The sequence below is a fragment of the Juglans regia genome, chromosome 15 (genome assembly GCF_001411555.2).
Source record: "Juglans regia cultivar Chandler chromosome 15, Walnut 2.0, whole genome shotgun sequence".
NCBI lineage: Eukaryota > Viridiplantae > Streptophyta > Magnoliopsida > Fagales > Juglandaceae > Juglans > Juglans regia.
Window position 1 is genome coordinate 15,567,001 of NC_049915.1, and position 21,138 is coordinate 15,588,138.

The 21,138-nt window shown below is 37.7% G+C and overlaps 1 protein-coding gene across 1 annotated transcript; it reads right to left on the bottom strand.

The window, feature by feature from the left end:
- Positions 1-17,196: 17,196 nt before the first annotated feature.
- On the bottom strand, positions 17,197-19,874 carry LOC109018981 (loganic acid O-methyltransferase-like). The gene is made up of 3 exons (XM_019001184.2): positions 19,740-19,874; positions 18,842-19,501; positions 17,197-17,690 (listed from the first exon to the last, which is right to left on the bottom strand). Exons 1-3 carry the CDS (start codon positions 19,809-19,811, stop codon positions 17,523-17,525), a joined length of 900 nt encoding a protein of 299 aa, XP_018856729.1. The 5' UTR covers positions 19,812-19,874; the 3' UTR covers positions 17,197-17,522.
- Positions 19,875-21,138: the final 1,264 nt, after the last annotated feature.

The following is a 21,138-nucleotide window of genomic DNA, read 5'->3' on the forward strand; positions in this document are numbered from 1 at the left end:
CAGACGACTTTCTCATAAGATACTCCATATAAGCCATCCCAAATAAGTTAGAAAAAACAATATTTACCACTGCTCTATTCAGGCATGCCCAACTTCAGGATGGTTCCTCATGTCCATTACACCAAAACATGTTTCTTCCCTGAAATCTCATCTCTACAAGGCCACAATTATTCAAACAAACATTAAAATCAGACATTGCCAACAACGGCCGTGAATTTTCCCAAATACGCTCAGCATCTAATCAAATTGCATTAAAACTCCCTACCACCAACCATGGGGACTCAACAATATGAATATTTTCGAGTTCATCCCACAAGCCTCGGTACTCTAAATGAGTGCATTTTGCATAAACAAAGGCCACCAAAATTCTATAAGAGGCTAAACTCAGCCAATCCATGAGAGCTTGATTGGTCATATGCACCACATCAAAATTATAAACATCCTTCCAAAAAATCCAAACTTTACCACTTGAAGATTCATTATAGAAAAACTTAGAGAGACCCAAATAAGAAGCCAGTCTAGGCATTTTTCCAGCATCTTGAAAGGGTTCCAAGATGCCCACAATTGCCACATGATATTTTCTAATTAGACTCTTAAGTCGCTTCCGAGAGCGTCCCAAGCCACAAAGATTCCACACCAAAATCATATCAATTATAAATTAAGTTTAGAGGTGTAGGTTGCAACTCGCTGTGACTATCGAACACCTTGCGAACACTGATCTTTACATTTGGATTTAGAACCATGATGATCCTGATCAGACTTGTAGGCCTTTTCTTTCATCACTGCCACCATGCGATCATCCTCCTCCTTATCCGATGTATACTCTCTAAAACCTTCAAGTGTCAGACCCCTTTCAGAAATCCCATAACAACTCTCCATCTCCAGAACCGTAGACACCACATGACACTATCCACCATCAACCACCCCATCAGTAGAAAATCCTTAAGGGAGCAAATCTGACTCAATAATTGCGGGGTCCAAAATTCTTGGAACATCCATCGGTTTCAAAGCAACACACTCACCAACTAGCGGATCAACTTCACATTCAATCTCCTCGCAAATCTCCTCCTCCTCCATATCATTTGCATGCAACATGTTTCTGTAACCAAAGCCTCATCGGTCTTACACTCATCTGCCACTACATCAAGAGACGATGAAGCACCACCTTGCACATGCACAGCAACCACCCCTACCCTTTCTGATTCGGATACCACTCGAACATTATCCCCTTCCTTTAATGTGTTTTCCACTGTAATATTTTTTTTCCTGCCATATATGTTTGGCCAAAGGTTTTGGAATCGCCTTATCCCCCTTTGATTTCCTCACACCAACCTTGCATACCACCGAAGTATGACCCTATCGATGACAATTAAAGCAATAAAAACCATGCTTCTCATACTTCACCTTCTGCCATATTTTTTTCGTTGTAGACACCATTATAGGAAACCCTTGCACAGGTTCCTCTGATAGATCCACCTCTACACACATCTGTGCCCCAGATGCCCTGGTTTTATGAAGAGTGGCATTGTCAGTATCCAAATAACGGCCAAATCGAGTCACCGATATTTGTAAACAGTCCGTATGATACAAATGAAGAGGCAGCCCTGGAAGAAAAATCCACTGAGGTGCTAGAGAAGATTCCTTCAACAAATCAAAGACCTTGGTCCATATGAATAACTGAAAGTTAGAACCACACATAGTATGTCCTTCATGAGCCCAGGCATGCAAGAAATCATCTTCACTTCTCATCTGAACAAGAACATGCAGATCATCCATAAAGCTAACAATAAGAACCTTAAGCAATCCCCACGATTTTGCAACATTGGAACATATATCATCAATGGAAGGCCTCGTAAGAGAGAACTTAAGAACCAATGCAAATTTGAAATCGATCGCACCCTTAGATATTTCAACCTCTGAGAAAACAAAACCCTGCTCACCATCAACCTCTATCGGATATCTCATAGGTAGCCTAAAGGAAGACTGCCCCGTTGAATTAGAAACTACTTGTGCAAGCATTTGCAATCCCTGGCCCACCGATACAACCCCTGCCAAGGGAGGGGGAGGGGTGGCCTCCATGGCCAAACCCTAGCAAACCAATGAGAATTTGCCAAATTTGAAAATTCTGTGAATCATGGGATAACTAAAAGCGTCTCCAAAACAAGATTCCAAAACCTCCAAAATCGCCTCTCCCTAAATCGCCTCTCTCCCCTACCAGCATTTAGACGTCTTATATGTTAAAAGAGTTGCTAATAACAATTTTCTAAAATCATGACCTTTATGTACTTTCACTGACATGACTTGATTAAGATATGGGTGGTGCTACTCCCATAGAAGGCCATTGAAACAACTACCGAATAGCCAAAAGAAAAATTGTCTTTTTTCTTTTTGTTTTTTGTTTTCAAATATATTTTTAAATTCACGAAATATTTTAAAAAAATAAAAATCAGAAATTCATTTTAAAATCCTTACTTAAAAATTAAGTAAAAAAAAAAAAAAAAATTCAATCGGTGGCGACCTTGATATGTGGGAAAAGCATTTCCCTTAAGATATTAATAGATCTCCATCATCGTGATGCCCGTGGAAATTGACTGATCATTTAATTGGGACTTGTTAGGTACAAGCGGTTTGACGCACTAAATCGCGTATCAACACTTACATAACTTTTTTTATTACAAAAAAAATAAAAAATGCCTTATATTTAATATTGGTGTGCGGTTTAGTGTGCGAAATCGCTTGTAAGAAGATTTTTTCCATTTAATTAAACAACTGATCAACATTCTTGACTAACCAGAATTCTTGACTAAATGTCACCAAGACTAAATATTCTTGACTAAAAAACATGCAATAGCTATATATCCTGCATGACAGGGAATTCTAAATAATATAAATATTATTAATATGTAAATAGATCAAGAAGATCATAGAGTACTACTTGATAATATTAATTATGACGTTGGATAGAGTTGAGATTGAATAAGACTTCAAAACATGAAAGAGAAGGTTTTGGAAAATAATATGGTTTATTGATAAAATTAAAAAATTTCCTTGCTAATGAATTAAGTCCACCAACCAGGCCTAAATTGTTTCGTATCCAAAGTTACGAGAGTTTTGCTGGAAAAGACAAAATTTCAATTATTGAATGAAAATTAATTAAATATGTAAATAAACAAGAATTCCGCAAAATATAATGTGAAAATCAAAATAAAAATCAGTACTTCCAAAACTTCAAGCAAAATATTTTCTTAAAAAGAAAAATTTATAAGGAATGTAAATATTTGACGATTGAGAGAGAAAATGACTGATTTCAAGAAGAAAGGACACTCATTTTAGTTGGATATAGTCATTTCGCTATTTTAACTGAAAATAATTATTTTACTGAAAATAACTGATTATAAATAAATAATTTTCTTGTCGTGTATAATAAATGTAAATTGATGATTGAGAGAGAAAATGATTGATTTCGAGATCAAAGCGTGAACTACCAACTAGTGGGTAAATTATATTGACATTATATTGCCCAAATCCGTGGAAAGTTTACCGTTTCTTGCCATATTTTCATTGATCTACATTCTAAAGATAATCTAGCTACGTCATCAACGTAGAATGTGGCATTTCTTTATCATGAGACCCAAATGATCCCCTGCATCAAATAGTTATAATAATACAAATAGTTTTTCAATTTTGTTTCTCTAAGCAATAATCAATAACAATTAATATTGCATGCTTCGATTAATTTATATTAATGAAGATGGAAACCACGAGTAATATAAAAGGTGGCGCCTAGGTAGCAAGGATTTGTGTGTGCATGCAATAAGGAAGAGAAATTCATAAATGGAGTTTATGATGATCATCTGTTCGATTCTTGCAGTTCTGGTAGGTGTTTATGTCTTTGTATTCCAATTTCTGAAGGGATTCAATGAGTGGTATTATGTTGGTAGGCTTGGGAAAACACAATACCCTCTCCCACCTGGAGATATGGGATTGCCTTTCCATGGCTCTCTCCCAGCCTTCCACAAAGCTTTTCGATCCGGTGACCCTGAATCCTTCATGCACAACCTTTTTTCCAAGTCTCTCTCTCTCTCTCTCTCTCTCTCTCACACACACACGCACGCACGCACGCACACACAATCTCGCACAAAAATACTAAAACACATGATTCAAAGCATTTATGGTGGCAGCCTCTTGCAAAATGTTTGACATTTATGTTCTGATACCATGTAAAATTGTTAAAAAAATAATAAAACTGAAAAACAGAGAACTTGAGAAAAGAATCTGAATTACTTCTCATTAACTTCGTGTAGATCATAGCTATACAAATGGATCTATTTATACACTTGTGATTGATTAACATGACTATTCAATGCTTGACATCTGGCCAACTTAACTTATCTGCACTTAACGAACTTAACTATCAACTAACAGCTTACTACTAGATGAAGCTCTTTGTTTGGCTTCTCGGGACTTTAGTTCCAATTCTTCTATGTGATTTTGGTTAGAATCCCTTGAATGAACTGCTGATCATTAGGGTCTAGCTAGTTTCTGTTGGATGTGGGGGCACGTGTCCTGATATATTTTGATACAAGACATTTGTGTCACATTTACATCCATTTGGTCCAGTTCTAACAAGAATTAGACCTAAGCCAAACCGATGCATGCAACTCTTAACTGATTGGCATGCATGTCTCATATGTACATCATGCATGCATGGTTTCTTTGCACTCTAAAAAATTAATCATTATTCTTTTGAACAAAATACAGGCACGAACTAAAAAAGTGGGAGTTTGGCAGCAACATTAGTGTATTTTAGTCCTAATAGATTTCGTTTTCATTACAGATATGGAAGATCGGTATCCATAAGACCTACTTGTTTGGAAGCCCTTGTGTCATTGTTTGCAGCCCTGAAACATGCCGAAGAGTTCTGACAGATGACGAGAGATTCAAACTTGGTTATCCTAAGGCCACAACGATCCTTACAGGCCGTACATCATTCCACAACCTTTCAGGGTCTGAGCATAAGCGCCTGCGGCGATTAACCACAGCTCCTATCAATGGCCATGAGGTGCTGTCCGGACATATTGACATGATCGAGGGCATTGTGGCAACTGCAATGGAAGAGTGGGCTAGCACGAATAAGCTGCCAGTTGAGCTCTTAACTGAGTTCAGGCGGGTTGGATTTGAGATCATCACGAAGATTTTCATCAGCAGCTATAGCGAAGCTGTTATTTCCTCAATAAAGAACTTGTACAGTGACCTAAGTACTGGAATGAAGTCTCAAGTTATTAATCTCCCCGGATCTGCATTCCGTAGAGGTTTGAAGGTAAAGATCAGTACTATAAACTTACATCATGAAAATCTATTTTTTATGACATGACATCTTATGCATAATAATTATTATACTTATCGATCTTGTCATAGATATGTTTAATATATATACATAATTAAATATTATATCACTATGTGATATTATTATATCTATATATATATATATATATATATATATATATATATATATATATACTAATATGATTCGACCGAGACGTTGCTCGTAGTATAGGGTGGCTTGCGGTGGGGCTTGGGCAGGGCTTGGCGGCTCACTGCAACTCAGGCGGCGGCAGGTGTAACTTAAATTGAAGATGATTTATGGAAGGGTATTGTGTGTGTGATACTCGTGTAACGGAAGGAAAAAAAAAGATTTATAAAAATCCTAAAGAAACAAATGGAAGAGACGTGCATACATGAATGGGGAGACGTACATGGCATGGAGTCTGATCCTTAGATCCCACGGCTTGGACTTTTTCCATTTCAAGTGTTTGAGCCTACATCTAGAATATTATATAGAATTAACAAATTGATTGGTCCGTTACCACATACCATAATCTATTCAGCTTGTCCAAAATTTTCTAAATCAAATATTTAATAAATCAAGTATTTAATAAACTAATCAAATCTTGTCTTGTAAATTTTTCGGGCCAATTCCAACATAAAAAATATCTCATTTAGTCTCTTAAATAACTTTATAACCTAATGATCAAGCCTAATAAAAATTCATATCCCGTCGTAATAAAATTTTTGAGCCCGTTGTCTATTCAAAATCTACCCAATAAATATCAAATAGATTTCTCATATATAATACCTTAAAAACTGGAGTTATGTTGCTTAATTGCTTAGTTCTCCTAGTATCCCGATAGTCAAGTTTATGAAAATAAACTCTAAATTTTGAACGTAAATAAACATAAAAGTTTTTGCTAAAACATGTTCATGAAGATAAACATTAAAATCTGAACATAAATAATTTAAAAGAAACTAAACAAAAATAAAAATTATACTACTCACAGGACGTAAATATATGCAAAAATAGGAGGTAGATTTCTTCTCTTCGTTAATCTACCCGCTAGCGTCTGGTATTTTATATAGTGCTTGAAAAGCTTGAGATTTGGGCTTCTTGTTTTTTTTTTTTTCCTTCACATAGGTTAGCCTTCATATATCTTCTTCCTAATTTCATGCACGAGTAATGTAAAACACAGGGAAAATGAGATATTTTTACTAACATTTATGCAAACGTCGATAAATGTATATTTAACTACAAGCTTGAAAGCGAAACGTCAATAAATGTCCATTTTCCGACATTTGTATAAATGCCAGTAATATAAACGCCGCTATGTTCTCTATACTTTAATGATGTCTATGTAAATGCCAACAAATATATATTTAATTACCAGCGTGAAAATGAAACGTAAATAAATTACTATTTTTTGGCATATCTATAAGCGCCTCTAATATAAACGCCACTAAATCCTCTATACTTTATTTGCGTTTATGCAAACGCCGACAAATATATATTTAATTAACGGCGTAAAAATGAAACGTCGACAATTTTTATTTTTTCGGCATATATATAAGCGCAGCTAATATAAACGCCACTAAATCCTCTCTACTTTATCGACCGCCCAGCCAAACTACATATATATATATATATATATATATATATTATAACAGATTTTCATTACAAAAATGACCTTGTTTTATTATAGGGTTTGTTTTAAAATCCATTCCCCCTTCCCCTCGCATCTCTCTCTCTTTCCTCTCTCAATCTCTTTGTTTAAACTTCTCTGTGTGCGTCTGTGTGTGTGGGTTTGTTGTGAACTTGTGGTTGTTTTTCATGAGACTTTTGGTTTTTCTCCATCGATGGGCAGATGACTATCGAGGCCAATCCGCCTTCAGGCATCTAGACGGGGGGCCTCACCCACGGAGGGTGGGGCCATGCCCAAGGGCCCAACTCTCCCCCGCCCATGCGTGGGTGAGGGGCGGGCAAGGGAACCCCCTCATCCAGGGGGTGCAAATAGCAACCCTAGAGCCTAAATCTATCATTTTTATCAAGGCATTTATAAAAAAAAAATTTTAATTTATTTAAATTTTGATTGTTACAGTGCAATTTTATTTAAAAGTTATTCCTATCATTTTGCAAAGCCTAGTTACTTGTTAAGATTTTATGCCACCTTCACATGAACTAAAAACCAACTTAGTTTTTATTGGAAAATTATTGGTTAGAGAAGGCTTTTTACAAAACTTTTTAGATTTTTGGAAGCAATTATAATCATTATTGTCAATAAAGCTCTATAAAGAATCCATGCATTTGGGAAAAAAAAAAGTGGGCTCCTCCCTCTTTAAAGGGTTATAAAAAAACCTTTCATGAATACTCGAAAAGTTGATTTTGCTAGTCATAATTTTCATGTCGTGTATTAAACTGATAGTGACGAAAGGCAAGTATACTCTTAGAAGGAGAGTATGTGAGATACTTATTATGCGGAGATAAGATGAGAATTTGGATCACTTCATATCTCAATACCAACACTAGAAACGAAAAAGAGATGAACAAGAGAGAGTTTCTTCATCATCTAGTGAACCAAATATAATCGTATTCTGAAAAAAGAAATTATAATATCATCATATATATTTAGAAACATAATCATAAAGTATACTCAAGGGAAAAAAAAAAACTTATACTAATGAGTATGTTTTTGGCAATTAGGAAACATTACTGACATCTTTATAAATTAATGACTTAAATGAAAATAGAGGGCTTGATCGTGAGTCAAAAGATTCCAAAAAAAAAGAAAAAAAAAAAGGAGGCCATAAAACAAGAAAAGTTCAATAAAAGTGGACTGTTGAGTAGAATTAAAAAATATGATAAATCAATTACAGTGATAACTAATTACATAAGATTTATTAACAGTGTAAATAAATCATGAATTAAAAGTTATTTTATTTTGAAGCTATATGGGTGGGTGAAGAGGGGGGAAACATATTTTTGATTGCGGGAAGGAATTGAGGTATTGGAATGAGACTCAGTTTGGTCTGGTGCAGTCTGAATTGAATAAGGCTCAATAGGATTTACAAAAGCTACAAGAATCGGGTTCTGAAGAGGATGGTCAGCTACAAAATGGAAGGCAGAGAGTATAGAAGTGGTTGGAGAGAGATGAGCTAATGTGGAGGTAGAGATCTAAGGCTCTCTGGCTGAAAAAGGTGATCGAAATTCCAGATTCTTTCACACTGAGGCCTCTCACCGAAGGAAAAGGAATTCTATCCTTACGTTGAAACTGAAAATGGGGAATGAGTGTAAGGAGAAGGGAGAGACAGGCTGATCTTAGACTATTTTACAAATCTGTTTACCTCATCATCCCAAATGGGTCAAATGGATTTCTTAAATAGTCTCCATGGAAGGGTTGCACCTGCAATGAATGAGGCTTTGGCAGGCAGTTACACTGAAGTTGAAGTGGAGAGGGCACAAGGATGCTCCTGGGCCTGATGGGATGGGCCCTCTATTCTACCAGAAATATTGGTCAGTAGTGGGTGGAAAGGTGAAATCAACAGTTTTGTTAGCTTTGAACACGGGTGAGTTCCCTCAAAGCTTGAACCATTCTTTTATTACTTTAGTTCCAAAGAAGTATTGTCCTGTTAAAGTTACTGAGTTTAGGCTTGAAAGTCTGTGCAATGTGATGTATAAGTTGATTTCCAAGATCCTTGCCAATAGGTTGAAAAGCATGCTACCTAATGTTATTTCAAACTCACAATCTACTTTTGTGATTGATAACCTATTGTTTGCAGATGGTAGTGTAGTTTTTTGTCAAGCCACTGTCCAAGAGAATTTGCATTTACAATCTGCGTTGAAGGTGTACAAGTTGGCATCAGGTTAGAAGCTCAACATGGAGAAAACCTCGATGGTTTTTTAGTTAGAATGTGAATGAGCAAACTCGAAGACAAATTTTGAATATGTGGAACATTCCGTTTGAAAACAATTATGAGGAGTATCTAGGATTACCACCGATTATTGTTAGATCCAAGAAAAGGGCTTTTTCAGAAATTAAGTATCGTGTTTGGAAGAAATTGCAAAGCCGGAAGGAGAAGTTATTTTCACAGGGAGGGAATGAAGTATTGATCAAAGCAGTGGCTATGGCAATACCTACTTTATGGGCTGTTTTCTCTTATCTAATAGGCTTTGTTCTGAGCTAGAAGCAATGATGGCCTGGTTTTGGTGGTGGCGTAGCGGAAGTCGTTCACGATGGAAACAGGGGAAATAAATTTAACGAGATAAAAAAAAATAACTAACGGCAAAGAATGCAACGGAAGAACTGTGTCTTCTGGTATTTGCAGAATAATTCAAATGCAGCTTTTTTATTCCAAACTTGTCATAATCCTCTATTACAACGATAGTCGAATATATATGGAAATCATAAAAGGAAAGTAGCTAATTGAGAAAGGAAATACTCTGTAAAGGAAATAAACCAAAAAGGAAATACTCTGTAAAGGAAGTAAACCAAAGTAAAATCAACGTGAAAATGGAAACAATTTCAAAGGTAAGTTGGCGCCGCGTATCCCTCAATTACGTGTTGCATGCATGGCTGAAATTCCTTCTTCCCACCAATCACTTAAATGTTCCAACATCATAGGAAGCAGCTGCCACGTTGGTCATCCATGTCCTGCATCAATTCCCCGCCACTTAGAAGTAAACTCGTCTCAGAGTTTGTGTCTGCGCTAAGTTGCTCATCAGGAGGGTGATACTCAAACAAGTCAGCTACATTAAAAGTGGGAGAGATGGACATGTCTTCTGGAAGCTCCACCACGTAGGCATTATCACTAATTTTTTTCAGTATGCGACAAGGGCCGAACTTCCTGTTTTGCAATTTGCCGTAGGTGCCTGCAGGAAAACGATTCTTCCGTAAATGAACCATCACTAGGTCCCCTTCTTTGAATATCTTGGCGCGCCGATGCTTATCTGCAGCACGCTTGTACTTCATGTTGGCCTTCTCCAGGTTGTCACGTACCTCGGCTTGCACTCCTCGAATTTTTTCTGCCAAATTTTCAGCTGCCGTGCTCATCCCAGGGGTCTTTGGAAGAGTGACCAAGTCAAGGGCAAGTCTTGGAGGTCTAGTGTAGACGATTTCGAAAGGGCTCTTTCCAGTTGATCGATTGTTCATGCTATTGAAAGCGAACTCAACTTGTGGGAGACTCACATCCCATTGCTTCGGCTTGTCACCAGAGATACAATGCAACATGTTGCCCAGTGTTCGGTTGGTTACTTCAGTCTGGCCATCGGTTTGAGGGTGACAGGTACTGCTATACTTGAGAGAGGTCCCAAACTTTCGCCACAACGTGATCCAGAAATGGCTAAGAAATTTGGTGTCCCGGTCAGAGGTAATTGTCTTTGGGACGCCGTGTAAGCGGACAACTTCCTTGAAGAACAAATGAGCGACACTTGATGCATCCGACGTCTTTCGGCAAGGAATGAAGTGCGCCATTTTTGAAAACCTGTCAACGATTACAAAAATGGAATCAACACCACGTTGAGTCCGTGGTAACCCGAGCACGAAGTCCATACTCAAGTCCTCCCAAATGTTCTGAGGAATAGGCAATGGTGTGTAAAGTCCCGTGTTTTGCGCTTGACCTTTCTTCACTTGACAAACAGGACACCTTTGCACAAACCTTCCAACATCCCTTCTCAATTGAGGCCAATAATACCGCTCGGTCACTAGGGAAATCGTCTTATCGCGACCCACATGGCCTCCTAGTCCTCCACCATGCAATTCACGCAGAACATATTCACGCAACGACGTCCGAGGGAGGCAGAGTTGATTCCCACGAAAGAGGTATCCCTCATGTATGTGAAAATCTGCTTGTGGGTGCCTCGACGCACACTGCTTCCAAATTTCAGCAAAGTCTTCATCTTCAGAATATATGTCTTTAAGTTGCTCAAAACCAGTGATCTCGGTCTTCATGGTTACGAGTGCGGATGCACGTCGACTGAGAGCATCGGCAACTTTGTTTTGTTGTCCAGATTTATGTTTGAGCACCATGGTGAATTTTTGCATAAAACTAATCCATCTAGCATGCATTCGGTTCAAGCTGTTCTGGGTATTGATGAACTTCAGTGCGTGGTGGTCGCTGTAGAGAACAAATTCACGTTGAATAAGGTAGTGTTCCCAGTGTTTCAAAGACCTGATAACTGCGTAGAATTCTAGTTCATAGGTAGTCCACTTGCGCCTGGCCTCATTTAATTTTTCACTGAAGAACTCCACAGGACGCCCCTCTTGGAACAAAACGGCGCCTATGCCTACTATGGATGCGTCGCACTCTACTTCAAAAATTTTGTCAAAACTTGGGAGGGCGAGCACTGGTGCTGTTGATAGCTTTTCTTTGATAATGCTGAAGCTGTCATCTTGCTCTTTTCCCCACAAGAAACGCCCCTTTTTCATACACTCAGTGATGGGGGCTGCCAAGGAACTGAAATTCCGTATAAACCTGCGATAGAAGGTTGCTAAGCCATGGAAGCTGCGAACCTGGGTGACAGTGGTGGGGGTCGGCCAGTCACGTATCGCACGCACCTTCTCTTCATCAACGTGTATTCCTTCGGCGCTCACCACAAAGCCCAGAAACAACAACTTACTACTCAGAAAGGTGCATTTTTTTAAGTTAATAAACAACTTGTGATGGAAAAGTGCAGATAATACTTCTCTGAGATGACTCAAATGATCATCCTCATTACGGCTGTAAATGAGAATGTCATCAAAATAGACCACCACAAATTTTCCAATGAAGGGCTTGAGGACTTGGTGCATGACGTGCATGAAGGTGCTCGGTGCGTTAGAGAGGCCAAACGGCATTACCAGCCACTCATACAAGCCTTCTTTGGTTTTGAAAGCCGTTTTCCACTCATCGCCCGGCCGAATGCGTATTTGATGATACCCACTTCGTAAATCAATTTTTGAAAAAATATTAGACCCTGCAAGCATGTCCAACAAGTCAGTTAGTCGGGGAATGGGGAACCGGTATTTTACCGTTATTTTGTTGATGGCGCGGCTGTCTACACACATCCGCCAACTCCCATCCTTCTTTGGCGTGATCAATGCGGGCACTGCACACGGGCTCATACTCTCTCGTATCAGCCCTTTATGGAGGAGGTCTTCCACCTGTCCCTGTAGTATCTTGTGTTCATTGGGGCTCATTCTGTAGTGCGGTAGATTTGGCAAACTTGCCCCAGGAACCAAGTCAACATGATGTTGGACATCCCGCATTGGAGGCAATCCCTCGGGTAGTTCAGGTGGTGCGAGGCCCTCAAACTCTGTCAATAGATACTGTATTTGTGGGGGTATGTCAGAGGACTCAACAACCTCTTCTCCTTTTACTACTAATGTCCATATTTCTCCCAATTCTTTGGCCTCTTCGAGGAAGTGGTTCTCGCTTACGGTAAACAGAGTGTTTTTTTCTTCAACCTGCAATGAGTTGGGACCTTTGTCCCCCATGGGCATCAACACTATCTTCCGATCACGCCACCAAAAGGAATAAACGTTGTCGCGTCCCTTGTAGATGGCATCCACGTCGAACTGCCAAGGCCTCCCGAGTAGAACATGACAAGCATCCATATCAACTACATCACACATGGCCTCATCTTGGTAGTATTTCCCGATGGAGAAAGGCACACGGCAAACACTGTTAATTCTGATCTCAGCTCCTTTTCGGATCCAGCTGATCTTATAAGGACGTGGATGTTTGTCCACTTTTAGTTCCAGTGCATTAACAAGGGCTCTTGATACTATATTTTCACAACTTCCGCTGTCAATAATTACATTGCATACCTTGTTTCTAACAGTGCATCGTGTCTTAAAAATCGAATGTCGTTGATTTTTTTCTTCTATTTTCGGGGTCAGTAGGACTCGCTGGACGACACAACTGATTGGTTCTCCTTCATCCCCTTCAACAAATTCCTCTGCTTCGTCTTCTTCACTGCTTTCCCCCTCTTTCGGGTCTTCTTCACCCTCTTCTATTACATGGACTGAACGGCGTGTGGGGCACTCATTGGATCGATGCCCCGGTTGATTGCATCGAAAGCATTTTCCTGTCATAGGTCGAGTGTAAGGATTATTGCTTCCCCCTCCTTTATGCACTGGAGTTTTTGTGTTTTGCGTACTGCTCTCTCCTCTTTGCAACCTGCTGTATGGTGGAGGCCGTGAGTCACTAGATTGTTGTTGGGTGGTAGGCTTTACTTGTGGTACTTGGTTCGGTATCCTTGGTGGTGGCCTGGCCAGTTGCATTTCATTCTTCAAGGCTAAATTAACTGCTTCCGAAAGAGACCACACAGTGTGCAAAGAAACCTTGTCTTGGATGGCCACACGTAAGCCCCCCATATATCTTGCAATCTGTTGTCCCTCCGTCTCCGAAAGATTATTACGAGCATTCAACTGATAAAACTCTTCTGTGTAGTCATTTACAGTCCTCGCCCCTTGCTTGCAGTTTTGGTATTGTTGGTAGAGAACTTGCTCGTAGTCCGGAGGAAGAAATCTAGCTCTCATTAGGCGCTTCATTTTAGGCCATACACGCACTGGCTGTTTGCCTTGTCTCCTTCTGTTGTTCTGCATTTGCTCCCACCAAGCCGAGGCACCACCACGTAATTTATAAGCAACCAGTTTCACTTGTTGTGTCTCAGGAATTTGCATGTAGTCAAAGAAGTTCTCCACCTCAAGCATCCAGTCGAGAAAACTCTCAACATGAAGATGACCATTGAAACAAGGTAAATCAATCTTAATTCTAAAATTGTGGTTGTTGTCTGGAGCTCTCCTGCCATCTTGGTTCCCACGGACGAAGCCTTCCAATTCTTCATCACTGGAAGAATCGTCATGTGCTTGGTCCCGCTGCCGATGCATAAAACCACGACCACCCCGTGGACGGTTTGCATCCTCATTATCTTGGTTCCTATCACCACCAACATGAATGCCTGTGATGGCTGTTCGTATCTCCTGTAACATGCGTTCGATCCCTTCAAAACGCTGCTGGTTTCTTTGATCTTGAGAGTTAACGGCAGCCCAAATGGCCTGCATGCCACGATCTTCTTCCTGTGAATTCTCTCTCGCCATCAAGCCAGGTAAAGCCTTGCTCTGATGCCAAATTGGCGTAGCGGAAGTCGTTCACGATGGAAACAGGGGAAATAAATTTAACGAGATAAAAAAAAATAACTAACGGCAAAGAATGCAACGGAAGAACTGTGTCTTCTGGTATTTGCAGAATAATTCAAATGCAGCTTTTTTATTCCAAACTTTTCATAATCCTCTATTACAACGATAGTCGAATATATATGGAAATCATAAAAGGAAAGTAGCTAATTGAGAAAGGAAATACTCTGTAAAGGAGATAAACCAAAAAGGAAATACTCTGTAAAGGAAGTAAACCAAAGTAAAATCAACGTGAAAATGGAAACAATTTCAAAGGTAAGTTGGCGCCGCGTATCCCTCAATTACGTGGTGCATGCATGGCTGAAATTCCTTCTTCCCACCAATCACTTAAATGTTCCAACATCATAGGAAGCAGCTGCCACGTTGGTCATCCATGTCCTGCATCAGGTGGGGTAAACGAAACAATGAGAGGAGAATTCATTGGCCGGTAAGTTGGAAAAAAATGTGTGAGCCTAAAACTTGTGGAGGTATGGGTTTTAAGGATTTGCGAGATTTTAATTTGGCTCTTTTGGCCAAGCAAGGGTGGCGAATCTTGACTGGTGAAGGTACTCTTCTCCATAAGATGTTTAAAGCTTGGTATTTCTCAAATACCAGTTTTTTTTTTAATCAAAGTTGGGTTGTAATCCTTCTTACACATGGCGAGGTATATGGGAAGCAAAGTCTATCCTATTGAAAGGTTGTAGGTGTCGAATTGGTGATGGTAGAGACGTGAAGATATGGAAAGACCAGTGGATTCCAGGGGTCGATTCTGTTTTGCTGCAAGCTTCTTCAAATGTCGTTCAGAATGAAGATGGAAATGGGACTGTGGATCAGTTATTGGATCAGGAAGCAAGATGGTGGAATATAGTAGTGAAGGTGCATGAGATCTCTCGTCAATCCAAATATTGCTGAGGAAGTGCTAAAGATACCTGTGAAGGGGTATGTTCACTGTCAAATCTGCTTATAGGTGGCTATGGGCAAATAAAAGACAATCTGGAGAGTCTTCTGAGGCTTAGTTGCACAAGAAATTGTGGAAAGCCATTTGGAGTTTGAAGATGCAACATAGAGTCAAGATATTCTCTTGGCGTGCTTGTTTAGAGTGCTTACCTACTCAGGCTAATTTATAGAAGCGGTTGATTGATATTAGAGGGGGTTGCTGCCTGTGTGATTCTGAAACCGAAACTTTGACTCATGTTTTACTGCACTGTCCAAGTATTGCTGGGTTATGGACAACTTATCTACCTGCGATGGCTAATGTCGATTGCAATCAATCTGTTTTTAATGTTGCGGTGCAGGTGAGAACTTTGGGAGGAATATTGGAAACTGTGGCAATATTTTTTACCATAGCATCGAGCTGGTGGTTCAGGAGGAATAAAAAACTGCATGAAAATGAGCTCCTTGATGCTAGACAGGGAATAGAACATGCGTTGATAATGCATAAAATGTTTGTGGAAGTGAAGACACAACATGGTTCAGATCTGAAAACTTTTTGTGGATGGAAGTTACCACCAGTTGGATTCTTGAAGCTTAATGTTGATGGTGCGACTTTTCAACATCTTCATAGAGCTGGTGTTGGAGCTATTTTGTGAGATGCACACGGGAAAGTTCTAGTTATGGCTGCTAGCAAGGGAGAATGAGAGGTGGATCAATCAGAGGTTATAGAGTTCCTGGCGGTCCTGCGCGGGCTGCAACTCATTTTACATATGGGTGTTATACATCTATGTTTAGGGACAGACAGCTTGCTAGTGGTGGAGGAATTGTCATCAGAGTCTTCGGCACAGTCACCTTGGAGATTGATAATTCATGAGATTAGGTTGCTTTTGAATACTTTTGTTGATGCAAATCTTTGTCATGTGTATAGAGAAGGTAATGAGGCTGCTTATGGCCTAGCTAGACATGCTTGGGTTGTTAATCACATTCAAATCTTTTTCCTCCTTCCTCTCTCTCTTGACATGGGATATTTTTGGTGGCCTTCCTCCACTAAGACCTTGGGCGACTAGTCCAAGTTGCCTAGTAGAAGAGCCGGACCTATCTAATACCTATTATAAGTTCTAATGTCTTTCTTTTGTTTCCCAGCACCACATCATTTATCTAATTATTTTTATTTTATTATTTTTTTATTATTATCAATTTTGTATTATTCCTTTAAGTACAATATTTGTTGGGTTTGATCTGCTTGTTATGACCACTTTGTTACCTATCTCTTGTATATACTTTATATATACGGCCCTGATCAATTGCCGTTTCATGACTTGTTTGATCATTTTGTTTAGATGTTGAGATCAATTGAGTTGAGTTGTGAAGAGTAATATTTTGTGGATCCAATTAAGATAAGTTTAACATTTTTAGGTTGAAATGAATTTAACTTTTTTATAAAAAGTTGAAAAAGTAATGTATCCCGTCAATGATTTGTTTGATACAAGTTAACATGAGTTGAGTTTGGTTAGCAACCTTTTACTTGCCTCTTGCACCGTATAATTGAGTTGTCGCTGCATAAGGTTATTACCCACCAATGTTTATCCACCACTATTACCACAAATTTAAATGGAAAAATTCTATTTTAAGCCTGTGTGGATTATGTACACGTCTAGTAAAATGCTTACACGACATAATTTGATTTGAAAAAAGATATTTTAAAATTTAAATTGTATAAATCAAATGATCTTACTATTTAAGTGATATTGATAATATTTGCTCTACACACGTTTGACAATAGAATAAAACATTAAACAACTGATATTATTCGACAACAGCCACGACGATTAGTACATAAAAGTCACAGTTGCACAAAACAACATATATAAACATAAAATAAACAAAACTAAATAACTGACGTTTTCACTTTCGAGCTGATCATATATCATGTTGATCATCACAATCGATCAAGACTTACGCTTGAGAATGATGTTCAAACCAAATCTAATCAAATCATCACCACTGAGAGGGGGCATCTCAGCAACTTTCTTCCGAAATCAATCGAAAAGTTGATCCATGTTTTCGCTTCCGAAATGCTTGCTGAAAAGGCCATCCAACCCAGCTCTACACTCCTCTACGTACGGTAGGCATAAGGCTTGAGTTACTGGTTAGAGTAATCAATCTCACAATGTCAAAATGCTCATTTTTTACTACTATAGCCTTTATCTCCTCCGCTGATGGCCCGTAGATTGGCAAGTTGAAGGAGTCCATTTTATCTTTGCTTATTATTCCCTGCAAATTAAGATCAAACCATGCAGCTCTTTTAATTATATATTATATATATGATTTTAATTATTGGACCAAGAATTCTATTGACTCTCCTAATTTATGAAATCATGTCACTCAATCCAAGTTAGATTAATTGAAATGTAACCAATAGATAAAAAAAAAAAAAAAAAAAACTGTGCCGATCAGAAATGGTCATGGAGTTCTACGTACATGATCGTTTGTATTTATTTTGGTATAGAGATAGATATTATATGCAGTGAATTCCGTATCATTTTTTATCCTAGTGAAATACTCATGCAACACAAAATAGTGAAAGTTATTCATCTCATCTCATCTTATCATTACATGAACTTTCTCAAATTTTCACACAAAATATACTAAACAATTTAACTTTTTCAAATTCTAAAACAAATAGAATAATATATATTAAAAAATAATATTCTAACAATATTATTTTATTCAGCTTTCAACTTTTATATTTCATCTCAATACATCTCATCTCAACTCACTGTATATCCAAACAGCACCTAAATGTTATATAAATTTTATAGGATTTATTTTATGTGTCTATTCTCACTTAACCTTAGTTTGGTCAAGAAATTTAAAGGAACCAAATTCAAGATTAACATTCAAATTTGATCACATGTGCTTTGATGGATGTAGGAGAAAAACTAAGAAAATTGATCAAATTTGAATGATTACATATAAATTGAAAAAAAAAAAAATTTATTTGCAAGTCAAATTATTAACACACTCAACACACCACTTTCGTGGAAGCATCACACATCAACTAGCATAAATCAACTTATTTTCATTGCTATAATTAATTTCAAATGGATTACACAAAAGTAAACATATAAAATGACATAATTTCATGTGATTCATTAGATCTATTTTACGATAAAAATAACTTTATAATCTGATGCACCACGTCAATCTAGTACTTCAGTTTGTAAGTTTATTTTTATGTAATCATTTTGTGTCTAAAGTATTTTTTTATTTCAAAACTGTATATTGACAAATAGGCTCAATAGCGACAGATCAGTAGCAAATTACATGTAGAATTGAATGATTGAGTAAATTTATAATTTCTACAAAAAGAGACTTAAAAAAACACTAAATTAAGAAGTAACTGCTTTAAGGTATATATATACCTCGTTAACCAAATCCAGAAGAGACGATTCCAAGGGCAGGTCTTGCGGGCCAATTGAGGATTGTCTTGGAAGAGTCCCGTCCTTACGTCCGGACATTAAGATTGCCATTAATCCTCCGGGAGCAAGCTCCTCTGCTCGAGCACTTAAAAAGGATTCCATGTCTTTCTCAAACTGTGCAGAATAAGCCTGGCCAACTTCCTTCGTTGCATTTCGATAATATAATCTTCCCCTATTACATGAAGCTGAATCCAAGTCCCCAACCTCCGGTGGTGCCCTAAAAAGCCAATGAAGTGCATATGCAGAGTATACAAACTTCAGAGATGCCTTTGGAAATAATCTATGGTAGAAAGATCCTGGAACTCCAGCCCCAAAGTATTGCCTGTCGGCTGGAAGATTTGCAAAGAGAGTGTTGAAATCATTGGAAACATGATCGTTGAAGAACACTTGAAATTCTGGGAGGTTACGACCTTTGCTTTTGTATTTTTGTACCACAGCTTCTATGATGTTTTTCATGGAAACGTATGTGTTAGGGCCAACAGAACAGCCTAAATCGGCAATCCCAAATATGTTTGAATTTGGACACGAGACATTTTCATCAATGTCGAGATTTTCAGTAATTGCTTCGATTATCAGGGTTTTGGCATGATCAGCTCCCACTCTCTGAATGGAAGATTAAACGTTAGATGAATATTGTGAAATCACCTATTATTCTGAAAATTTAAATAGATGAAAATATAAAGATTTTATTATTTATTTTAAATCGTCTTGAGGTGCGAGATCTATTGCTTTTATTGTTTAGAAATTAAAACTTCATTCAAATTTTGACTGCTATTTTCTTCTTTTTGTATGCGATCAAAAGGAAAAACCTCAGTAAGAAAGTACTATTTCCCAAAAGTACCTGCAGATTGGAATTTTTGGCATAGCTGTATTGTCCATCTCCACCGACCATAACATATGGTTCTTCCTGCATCTCTCTCTATGATATTTTATGCACGACTAGGGTTCATGAATTAGTTCCTCGATCACTCTGTGTGTGTGTGTGTGTATAGTGTGTATATATATATATATATATATATATTACGTATCATTAATGTCATAAGACTTTTAATCCCAATACTTGCAGGGCTAGCTGCTGATGGAAACGTACGTTGCACTGTTTATATAGCACCGTGAAATTTTCCGAACAATTAGGTTTTTCGGGCCGACTGCAAACTTTCTCTGCATGCCTTATCACAATTGGATATTGTATTGATTTACGTACACTCCAACGTTTAACTGCCAGTTTCAGCTTTTAGCTTGACATTTTCTTTGAACTATTTGTTTTCGATCAGTTGAATATTTAAGATTGGTGAAATCTTAGTCCTGATTTGTTTTCACAAATCATCTCAACTCATTTCATCTGAAAATAAATCATCTCAACTCATCTTATCTAATTATTATAATTTTCTCAAATTTTCACATAAAATAAAATAAACAATTTAACTTTTTCAAATACCAAAACAAAAATAATATTAAAAAAATAGGACGTGCTACGTCCACCGCTCCCAGCTCCTACTGGGAGCTAACGTTAGGCAAAATTTTTTATTTTATTTTTTGCTTTTTTACATATATTTTTTAACACTTTTAAATATTTTTTAAAAAAATAAAAAAATCACAATATTATTAAAAAAAACTTCCTTAATCATTAAGTAAAAAAAAATAAAAAAAATAAAAAATCACAGCGGTAGAATAGAGCAGTAGAAATGAGCAGTAAGAGTAACATTTTCCTAAAAAAATATATTTTAACAATATTTTATTCAACTTTCAAGTTTAATCTCAATTCATCTGTGAAAACAAACGAGTTCTTAATGCATTATCTATTCCATGTATAGCCTTTTTATTCGACTGGAAGACGATAGGTCTGAAAAACAATTATAAGAACTAGTATTAGAAATTTGACAAGGAGTACTTATATATTGAAAAGATTTATATAGATATGCTAAGAAAACTAACAAATTGGCGTGTTTTTATTTGATCTGTTAGATTTAATTTACAATAAAAATGATTTTACAATTTGATGTATCACACCAAACCACGTCATTTTGTGAAATTATTTTTGTGTACTCCTTTTATAGCTTAAGTATTTCTCAAGAAATACTACTTTGCTTCCATGCAATATGGCTCAAAGCTGAGTCAATGAGACATCTTAACATGTACTGGCTAGTACTACTCGCGAATAATGCAGGGCGTGCAACAACTTTGGCTTTCTTGTTGCAGAGAGTAACATTTATTTTGAAACAAATCAGAGCTCTAATCAG